This window comes from Salvelinus sp. IW2-2015, unplaced genomic scaffold (genome assembly GCF_002910315.2).
Source record: "Salvelinus sp. IW2-2015 unplaced genomic scaffold, ASM291031v2 Un_scaffold2068, whole genome shotgun sequence".
Lineage (NCBI taxonomy): Eukaryota > Metazoa > Chordata > Actinopteri > Salmoniformes > Salmonidae > Salvelinus > Salvelinus sp. IW2-2015.
In genome coordinates, this window is record NW_019943410.1 from 98321 (window position 1) to 107496 (window position 9176).

The 9176-nt window shown below is 42.4% G+C and overlaps 1 protein-coding gene, 1 long non-coding RNA gene and 8 other non-coding genes across 11 annotated transcripts in view; 1 reads left to right on the forward strand and 9 right to left on the reverse strand.

Moving 5' to 3' along the window:
* Positions 1-453: 453 nt before the first annotated feature.
* On the reverse strand, positions 454-4889 carry LOC112072866 (uncharacterized). Of its 2 annotated transcripts, XR_002894405.2 has the most exons (9): positions 4627-4889; positions 4273-4336; positions 3928-3972; positions 3649-3690; positions 3199-3265; positions 2867-2912; positions 2615-2634; positions 1445-2022; positions 454-1230 (listed from the first exon to the last, which is right to left on the reverse strand). It is a non-coding gene; the product is annotated as an uncharacterized lncRNA (long non-coding RNA). The 2 variants fall into 2 exon arrangements; XR_002894404.2 differs by lacking the exon at positions 2615-2634 and having other exon boundaries at positions 1445-2043.
* On the reverse strand, positions 1301-1374 carry LOC112072875 (small nucleolar RNA SNORD65). Its single transcript, XR_002894412.1, has one exon. It is a non-coding gene; the product is annotated as a small nucleolar RNA SNORD65 (small nucleolar RNA).
* On the reverse strand, positions 1568-1642 carry LOC112072877 (small nucleolar RNA SNORD65). The gene has a single exon (XR_002894414.1). It is a non-coding gene; the product is annotated as a small nucleolar RNA SNORD65 (small nucleolar RNA).
* On the reverse strand, positions 1850-1925 carry LOC112072876 (small nucleolar RNA SNORD65). The gene has a single exon (XR_002894413.1). It is a non-coding gene; the product is annotated as a small nucleolar RNA SNORD65 (small nucleolar RNA).
* LOC112072873 (small nucleolar RNA SNORD65) lies at positions 2432-2519 on the reverse strand. The gene has a single exon (XR_002894410.1). It is a non-coding gene; the product is annotated as a small nucleolar RNA SNORD65 (small nucleolar RNA).
* LOC112072871 (small nucleolar RNA SNORD65) lies at positions 2735-2809 on the reverse strand. Its single transcript, XR_002894408.1, has one exon. It is a non-coding gene; the product is annotated as a small nucleolar RNA SNORD65 (small nucleolar RNA).
* LOC112072870 (small nucleolar RNA SNORD49) lies at positions 3375-3460 on the reverse strand. The gene has a single exon (XR_002894407.1). It is a non-coding gene; the product is annotated as a small nucleolar RNA SNORD49 (small nucleolar RNA).
* LOC112072872 (small nucleolar RNA SNORD65) lies at positions 3800-3874 on the reverse strand. The gene has a single exon (XR_002894409.1). It is a non-coding gene; the product is annotated as a small nucleolar RNA SNORD65 (small nucleolar RNA).
* LOC112072874 (small nucleolar RNA SNORD49) lies at positions 4470-4543 on the reverse strand. Its single transcript, XR_002894411.1, has one exon. It is a non-coding gene; the product is annotated as a small nucleolar RNA SNORD49 (small nucleolar RNA).
* A 1610-nt stretch (positions 4890-6499) lies between the features above and the next one.
* The window catches only part of LOC112072869 (ras-related protein Rab-34), a gene marked incomplete at its 5' end in the record, with an annotated part of 10172 nt that continues 7495 nt past the window's right edge, over positions 6500-9176 (forward strand). Inside the window, one exon of the mRNA XM_070439953.1 lies at positions 6500-6598. Coding sequence (XP_070296054.1) covers positions 6500-6598 — 99 coding nt within the window. The remainder of the gene's footprint in view (positions 6599-9176) is intronic.

A 9176-nucleotide genomic window follows, 5' to 3' on the forward strand; every position in this document is an offset into this window, starting at 1 on the left:
TACGAGGTTTCGAATGCCCTAAAAAAAAAAAAAAAAGCCCGACACCAGCCACCCAAGTCATACTGTTCCGCMAATACACCAGCACACGAAGTCCAGGTTCAAATGGCTACATCCCCCAAGAATGCTAAACAAATGGCTACCTGGACTATTTGCATCGATCCCTTTAACGCTGCTTCCCAGCACCGTTTATTCACGCATTGTCACTTTACCTGCATTGCTGGTAAAGGGATTGCAAGTAAGCATTTCATGGTAATGTTCACTATTCAGCACGTGACAAAAAGTGATTCGAGTCCCTGTGGTGGGCCTCCGGGCATCTGGCCCCCGAGATCTTCTCAAACCTTGTTGCCTCGACCCCATTCCTTGCTCGTGTTGCAGCTGGTCTGACTAAAAAAAATATTAACTTGCCACAGACTAAATCCCCATCTACCCTTCATTGATCAACAGACAAGTAAATTTGTGACATGATTAAGTTTATTTCAAGCTCYTAGCCAACAGGCTTCACCACAACGCTGATCGTCTGTCATTAAATCAACATTTGCTTCTGAAAACCKAGTGGTTTCCTTCTGCTGCAGCAACTGTGTTAAGACACCTGTGTCTTTGTAGTGAATGAGTTTGAGTCACCATCCAAAGCAAAAATTAACCARCCTTAACGGGATATTTAACAGCAATTTTACCCCCTCCACCATTAGGTGGCCTTAGAAAACCTCCATGTCTGTTTGAATTTCTCGCCTGACTTAGTGACCTTACAGATAATTGCGTGGGGTAGAGATAAGGTAGTCATGCAAAAACATTTTTTTAAACGCRATGGCACACAGCAAGTCCATGCTAAATCTGAATTACTAGGCAAATTTTACTTGTAACTTTATAGGCTTCCATAACAAAAGGGTTAATACATAAAGTTCACATTTAAAATATATATATTTTMAAATATTCATCCGACACYGGGTATTGTGTGTAGGCCAGTGACAACTTCAACRTAATTCATGCTGTAKCAAAATGTGGAATAGAGTCAAAGGGCGTGAACACGCTGAAGGCATATACAGTTATACTTCTTTAATAGGGTAAGTTTCACAGTATAACATTTACACAACTTATGTTCAGAAGTAAATGTCACCACTGAACAAAACTAAAAGACAGAAAAGTGTCTTATAAATTGCGATGGGTGAATGTGCACCTGAAAGGTAGGTGGGTGCTGAAATCAAGGGGCATCAAACAGCCGACGAGGAACACCTGAAATAAAATGGACTGCCATTAACTGAATGAAACAGGAAATTATCAAATGGTAAAGCGTGTACTAATGTCTCAGAAAACCGAATGTCACCACTACACAATCTGCCGGTAATTCCAGCTATTTCAGTTTAGTGTTCATCATAGAATAAATACYCAATTACTCCTTTCTCCAGCTGACCACAATGCAGCTTGTTGACAGGGTGAACAGCCTTACCCCAGTCTACATGTCCACTTCTGAGACTGCAGGGATGTTATGCGAAGGMAGCCTACATGAAAAGTAAAACCGTTTGAGTGAAAATGTACAATCATAAGCAAATGAAAACTCATAATCAGTCATGTTCAGAAAACCGAATATCACCACTGTACAATCTGACGGTAATTCCAGCTATTTTCAGTTTAGGATTCATCACAACTAGACAGAGAAAAACAGAAGGTGACCGGTGGGGGTGTAAGCCTGAGTGGTGAGTGCTTATGTACCTTTCAACAGCGTATAGGTCAGTTCCACTACCTTGTTCAAACCAATCAAAAGAGTCAAGATTTGAAAATGAATACAAACTAGGGTCCCAATCAGTCTTGTTAAGGACAAAACTAAAGTAGAATGTAAAGTCACGCCTGTCATGTTCAGAAAACCGAAATATCACCACTGTACAATCTGACGGTAATTCCAGCTATTTTCAGTTTAGGATTCATCACACAAAGATGAAGCAGCTTACCCAGAGAATGGGACAGATGAGGTGTGACTATAATGGGTGTTAGCCTGACCTTGGCAGATGGAGTCTCCATGCCATCCAACTCATTGGGGCAGCGTCACACCTGTTAAAAACATAGGGGTTAGAAAATGAGTAAACTAAACTCCTCATTGAGTTTTAGAAAACTACAGAATAGAAAATCACAGCCTGTCGTGTTCAGAAAAACCGAATATCACCACTGTACAACTGACGGGTAATTTTCCAGATCTCCTTCTCGTTTAGGATCATTCACAACCAGCAAGCTAAAACCGAGAATGGGGCCAAGGTAAGTGTAGATGGGGTGGTCATTTACCTTTAAAGATTGTCTCCACTCCATCCACATCCTTGATTCAGTTCCACACCTGTTTCAAAACCAGCATAAAGCAACATTAGAAAAAGTGGAAACACATCAAATGGAGTTCATTACAGTTAAATTTAAATACAATAGGAATTGGGTCACTCGCCTGTCATCGTTTCAGAGAAGATCAGAACCGAAATATCACCACTGTACAATCTGACGGTAATTCCAGCTTATTTTCTAGTTTTAGGATTTCATCACAACAAGATTAGACAGTACCAGAGAATGGACAGTTGAGGTGTAGACTTAAATGGGTGTGTTAGCCTGACCTGGCAGATGGAGTCTCCATGCCATCAACTCATTGGGGCAGCGTCACCCCTGTTAAATAACATAGGGGTGATGAAAATGAGTAAAATAAACTCCTCCATTAGCAGTTCTTAGAAAACTACAGCCAAACTAGAAAATCACAGCCTGTCGTGTTCAGAAAACCGAATATCACCACTGTACAATCTGACGGTAATTCCAGCTATTTTCAGTTTAGGATTCATCACAACTAGACAGTTATCTATAGTTAGTGTCTCAAAGGATGGAGTGGGTGTGGTAGTCTTACCTTTTGAGGTGTTGTCTCCATCATTAAATCATTTGGGTGGAGTCTCCTGTTTAAAAACAATCATAGGGGTTATGAGAATCTATATAAGCAGTAACCATCTGTGCATGATGATCTAAGCAGCTTTGTGACTCAGTAGTTGAAATAAAGTCATCAGTTGTCGCATCAAACTCTTCCTATTCAAGCTTCATCACTGACAGAGCTGTGGCTACGGTGCCTCTGAACGAAGATTTGAACAGAGAARTAGATAAAGTTTTTCAAATTAAACTCGTACTCAATTTGCTATTGAATACATTACTAGTCAGGCCTAACTTCAAAAAATTGGTTTAACTTACTTGCCGTGTGTGTATGGCTTCATGTGTATGCTTCAGCCAGTGGCCATGAGGGAGTAGCCTCCCAAATCTAGAACAAAACATACAATTTCATCAAAGCATTGACTGGACAAGCATTTCAACAGTGTTAGCCAACTTAGAGAGAAATGCATCTATTGAGGTGGCTTTCATTGTTTATGGATCAGATGGCTAGCAAGCTAACCGTTTAGGAATCTTCGTCAGTTTCGCATCGGACGGCACTTCCTATATCGGTATCATCACATCCACAAACTGTCCAAATAAGCCACTTGTTACTAACTAACTTCTTCACCAAATCACACCAGCATGGTTGAAGATTGTATAATACCACCACTGTACTATTGACAGTAATTCCAGCTATTTCTTTGCTTAGGATTCATCACAACCAGACTGCCACAGAGAAGGGGACCATTGGGGTGTGTTAATGTAATGTACCTTTTCAGATGCCGCCACACCATCTTTGGTTCTGTTGCACACCTATTTAAACCCACCATAAGTAAATATTAGAATAGGAACACAATCAACCGCAGTTCTTAAGGAACAGGAAATTGACTAGAGTATGAAAATTAAAGTCACTGCCTGTCATGTTCAGAAAACCGAATATCACCACTGTACAATCTGACGGTAATTCCAGCTATTTTCAGTTTAGGATTCATCACAATCAGACAGTTATAGTCAGTGCCTCAAAGGATGGAGTGGGTGTCGTAGTCTTACCTTTCCAGGTTAAGTCTCCTTGCAATCGAGTCATTCGGGCAGCGTCTGTTTAAAACAATCATAGGGGTTATGATAATCTATAAAAGCAATAACCTAAACTTTATTCAGGAGATAACTTGGCTGCTCAGAAGTAAGCTAAATAATGAATTCATTTTTTTCAGCAAACTCCTCTAATCAAGCTTTCGTCACTGAAAGCGCTGTGGCCATAGKTAGTGACTATCCAATGAATTGATAATACTAGATAACAGTTAGTTGAAATTATAAACAAATCTTAGGTGTGCCATGGAATAGCCAACCAGACAATAGTCGGGCCTAGCTAGCGGGTAAAATTCCAGTTGAATTTACCTGCCATGTGCGCAGACATTGGCGTGTCCGGCTTCAGTTCAGTCCACATAGGCCAGGTAGACAACTAGAACAAAATGTAAAATGTGTTAATGCATTTGGACAAGCATTTTAAATTGTGTTAGCAAAATGAGGGCACTGCGTCAGATGGTGGTAACTGGCTGGTTTTCCGTGCTCGTGGATCAGATGGCTAYCTAGCAAGCTAGCTAACCGTTTAGGAATCTTCGTCAGTTTCGCATCGGACGGCACTTCCTATATCGGTATCATCACATCCATAAACTAACAAAATAAACCACTTGTTACCTCAAATGCATTAGCAGCAAGCTAACTAATTAATATCCTTGCATATAGACTTACCCCGGTATGGTTTCAAAACGTTGAGAGGTCCCCACGTGCATGGTTCTGCAAGTCCCCATGCTCCAAGGTAGCTACTGTTAACTACTTAACTAATAACTAGGGCAGGAGCAAGGCAAGACTCAAGTGGCAGCACTATACCAATAAATTGATACTAAAAAGCATTTCTGTCATATCAACTTCCATAATGCAGAGGACGTTCTGCTTCAGCAAGTCAACCACAGGACTCATCGGTGAGGCGGAGGCGAGAGAGAGAGAGAATAACCGTCGCCAGTCAGGTATTTATAGTGCACCGGTGACGTACACCACAAATGCAGTCGGCTGAAGTTTACGTAAGGCACAACGCTGGTAGGACGTCATCCAATGTGTGTGTTCCCTTCCCAACCAATCACTGCACACTTTACCAAAAGTCGTGTCAAGCGTGAGAATAATGAATATAAACATTTTATTCCAACTACTTTAGAGTGAAGCAGAGATAAGCATTGGTTAAACCTTCATCATATCAGCTGTCCCAAATAGTATGTCAATGTCTTTTACTTGTATGTGGGTAAAATGAAATCATCAATCATTAAAAAAAAAATTTTTTAATGGAAATATTGTACTTTTATTTGTCGTTGATATAGGCTATTAAGGGGATTTGATTGTTGTATATGAAGTTCAAAATGTGCATACTTAAAATGTTTCACACAAGGCTAGCGCGTACTTCAGGACAGCTCACCCGCGCCTAGCTCTGGTCCAGGGCGTAGTACGTGTTCCTTAATRATGTAAGAACGGGCACTACGCCCTGGACTAGAGCTAACCCACTCATTGGGAGCCTTCTGGAGAGGGTTGAGCTAAAACGGAGGTCCATAATTTGAGTCATCTGTTTCCACTGCTGAGTTCGCAGCTCTGGTCTGCTGCTCGCTAGCTGTCTTCGGGTGGATGTAGGCAGCCCTAGGGGACTTTCTGTTAGTGAAAAATACATAATGTGAGTTTAGTAGAATATATAGTGTTCTACCGCAACCTATTGACGAATTGGAGTTTACTTTTCGCACTTTCAGTGCACTTGCAAGGTAAAATATTATTCTTTATAATTATATGATTTTCTATCATGCCAATGAAGCCTTGATGAAGCGATAGTCCATCTTCATGACAACACTATAATTWGAGTTTAGTTTATTTTCACCAATTCTACATGTTGCTTGGTTTTTAGCTGTGCTATAGATGGTCTGTAATCATGTTTTAGGAGATTACGATACCATGTTTTACTGCATAAGCTTTCCTTTTCATCGCTCCTTCATGATCTTAGATGAGTAAACTTAATAATATAATGTGTAAAAGCCTAGAATGGCAACGTGTTCAGTCCTTTGATCTGGCTGCATGTGATCGTAAAGTCAGGGAGACAAATAATGACATGTAAGAGTCTCTACTTCCTTCCCCTTAGCAGGGTTTGTATTTGGTTGCTATAGTTGCCAGGTGAATGGACAAGGCTGAGTTGCCACGGTGACACTGTATACTTTTCCACCCGACAAAGCAAATCAGAGGGCCGATATGCGCCATGCAGGCAGTTTGTTAGTTTACTCTGATGTGCAGACAGCTGCCAGTGGTCTTTTGCATTGAGGCGTCAGCTAGGAGATTCAGGGGACACTTTTTCTGTTGGTGTCAGACTATAGATTAGGCTACACGTCAGGTTACACTAATGTTCAGTTATTCCTCTTTCAGCTGTTTTCACGTTTAAACCGTTCCAGGGATAAACCCCTATTCACTCTACTCTACATCTGTATGTGAGAGAGAGAGATAGTGTTTCTGTGTATTTGTCCTGTCTGAGTGTGATTGTCTGCCTATGATTGTTTGAGCGTGTGCGACTGGGTCTCTTGTGTGTGTGATTGTTTGATTGTGTGTGCGTCTATGTATATCCATACCACCCCGTAACTTCCACTTGACGAACATGTTGCCACCTGTGAGGAGAGACCGCATCATCGCTCAGCTTCCAGAGGTGACACACACACTTCAGAACGGTGTTCTTCCTTTTTAATTCATTGCATTTCGGGTTTCAATCTTATTGGCTGTCCTTTGTAGTGCTTGTGTGTTTCGCTCTCCCAATGTCGCAGCTTTTTCATTCCACTCATCTCGTAAGGCTTGCTGTCAACTCTTTTTAATATGCCCTTACTAACTAATTCAAGTCAATAACCCAGTTTGTATTTAATTGGATTGTTTAACCAGATCGGTTTTCGCACTTTACCATTCCGGTGTGTGAGAAGTATAATAAATCAGTCAGTGCTGTAGAAGAAGTAGTTGTTGTGTGCGTTTTGGGGTAATTGGTTTTTCCCCGCTGTCTTGGACATCTCCGTCATGTTTGGATTGTGGTCCTGCATTTCGTAATGTCGATAAATGTCTCTAGGTTTGTTAGCGTATTCGTTCTTGTTGTTTGGCCAGGATTGAAGGTATGATCGAGACTCACCAAGATTATGTAGTGGTGGTCTAATTATTTTTTAGGTCTAATTTAGCAGATATTTTCGAGATATATGTTTGCGTATGCTTGAGGGTGCGCTACATAGAATCTCATTCAGCTGTTACGCCGCGATGTTGACCCGTTACGGTTACCTTTATCGTCATTAACGTTCGTGAGCTGTTGTTTAGTGTTGGTGAACTATAGAGGGAGGGGCGTGTGTTGTTCTGCATGTTACTGTCGTGTTCTGTCCTGTGTTCCTGTCTGTACGCGTGTTGTTCGTGTACTGGGCCTGTTAGCTGGTTCTGTTAATGTTTTGTTGCTGTATTTACTGGTCCTGTTACCGTTTGTGTTAGCGGTCCTGTTAGCTGGTTCCTGTCGCGTCGTGGTTATCGTGTCCTGTTACTGTCAATGAGGTTCGCTGTTACTGTTGTGTACTGTCCTGTACCGACGTCGTGGTTACTGTCTGTTATTCGTCGGTTAATGTATTGGTGCTGTTGCCATCGTTTAACTGTGGCCTGGTTGACTGTGCGTTTATCCCGTGTTGTGCTGGTACGTGTGCTGTGTTACCGTCCTAGTTACCCTGGTGGGCTAGTTGTGTACTCGGGTTCTGGTCGTTACGTTGCTGTTACTGTGTCCTGTTAGCTGTTCTGTTAAGTGTTTAGTTGGCTGTCATGTTACGGTCGTGTTTGTACATTCAGTGCCTGTTCACGCCGATTGGTGTTACTGTCGCTGTCACGTCGCTGGTTTACCGATGCTGGTTGTGGTGTTAGGCTGGGGCCGTTTACTGTCCACTAGGTTCTTGTTACTGTTGTGTCGTATGCTCGGTCCTGGGTTACCTGTCGTGTTACTGTCCTGGTGTACGTGGTCTTTCTGTTGTACTGAGTTGTGGTGTTACTGTCCTGTTACTGGTCCTGTGTTAAGATAAGTTGTGAGTCTAGTTTGGTGTGTGCTTGTCATGTTAATCGTCGGTCTTTTTGACCCATTGAGGTTGTGGTGTTGTTTTACTGTCCGTGGTTACCTGCTATTGCTCGTGTTATGTCTCTGTTGACTGGTGCTGTTACCGTAGCGCCGGTCGTGTTAGCTGTCCTGGTACTTGTGCGAATGTTTAAGGCTGTGGTTTGCATGTCAGTTACGGGTCATATGTTTACTTGTCCTGTTGAAGCCTGAGTCGCTGTTGACTGGTTTGTGTTTATACTGTCCTATTGCTGTTCTGTGTAACGTTTTGTTGCCTGTCATGTTATCTGTACGTCCTGTTACTGTCCTGTTACTGTCGTACTCGGCTTCCGTTGTGTTATGCTCTGTTACTGTTCTGTTACCGTGTTGTGGTTACTGTACTGTTACTGTGTCCTGTTTACAGTGGTTGCAGTTGTGTTACTGTCCTGTTACCGTTTGGTGGTTATTTTTTGTCGTTGGTCGTTGTAGTTACTCGTGTTGTTACTGGTTCTGTTACTGTTGCCTGTTAGCTGTCATGTCGGTGTGTGTTGTCGACGTCTGTTAGGCTTCTGGTTATGTTCAGTTGTGTTACTGTCCTTGTTCGTGTTCTGTTAGCGGTTGTTTTACTGGTCGCTGTTAGCTGTTGTTACGTTGTGTTACTGTCCTGTTACTGTTCTGTTGTTACCGTTGTGGTTAACTGCCTGTTACTGTTCTGTTACCGTTGTGTTACTGTCCTGTTGTTCTGTTACCGGTTGTGTTATCTGTGCCTGTTTGACCTTTGTGTGTACTGTCCTGTTACTGTCCTGTTACGTGTCGTTACGTCCTGTTACTGTCCTGTTACCTTGTGTCGTCCTGTTACCGTCCTGATACTGTCTATATATATATACTCAGGTGCTGCGAGGACAGACGTTGAGTCCCCAACAGACGGGACTGTAATACGACATTGGATTATGTTATTATCCACCCCCCCCCCTCCTCTCTCCACAGGTTCTGTAAGGACTCGTTTGATAAGAACTATAAGGCCACCATCGGGGCGTGGATTTTGAGATGGAGCGGTTTGAAGAGTGTTGGGGGTGCCCTTCAGTTTACAGCTGGTGGATGTAGTGCACACACACACACACACACCACACACACACACACAGCACACACACACACCACACACGACACCAACACACCACACACACACACA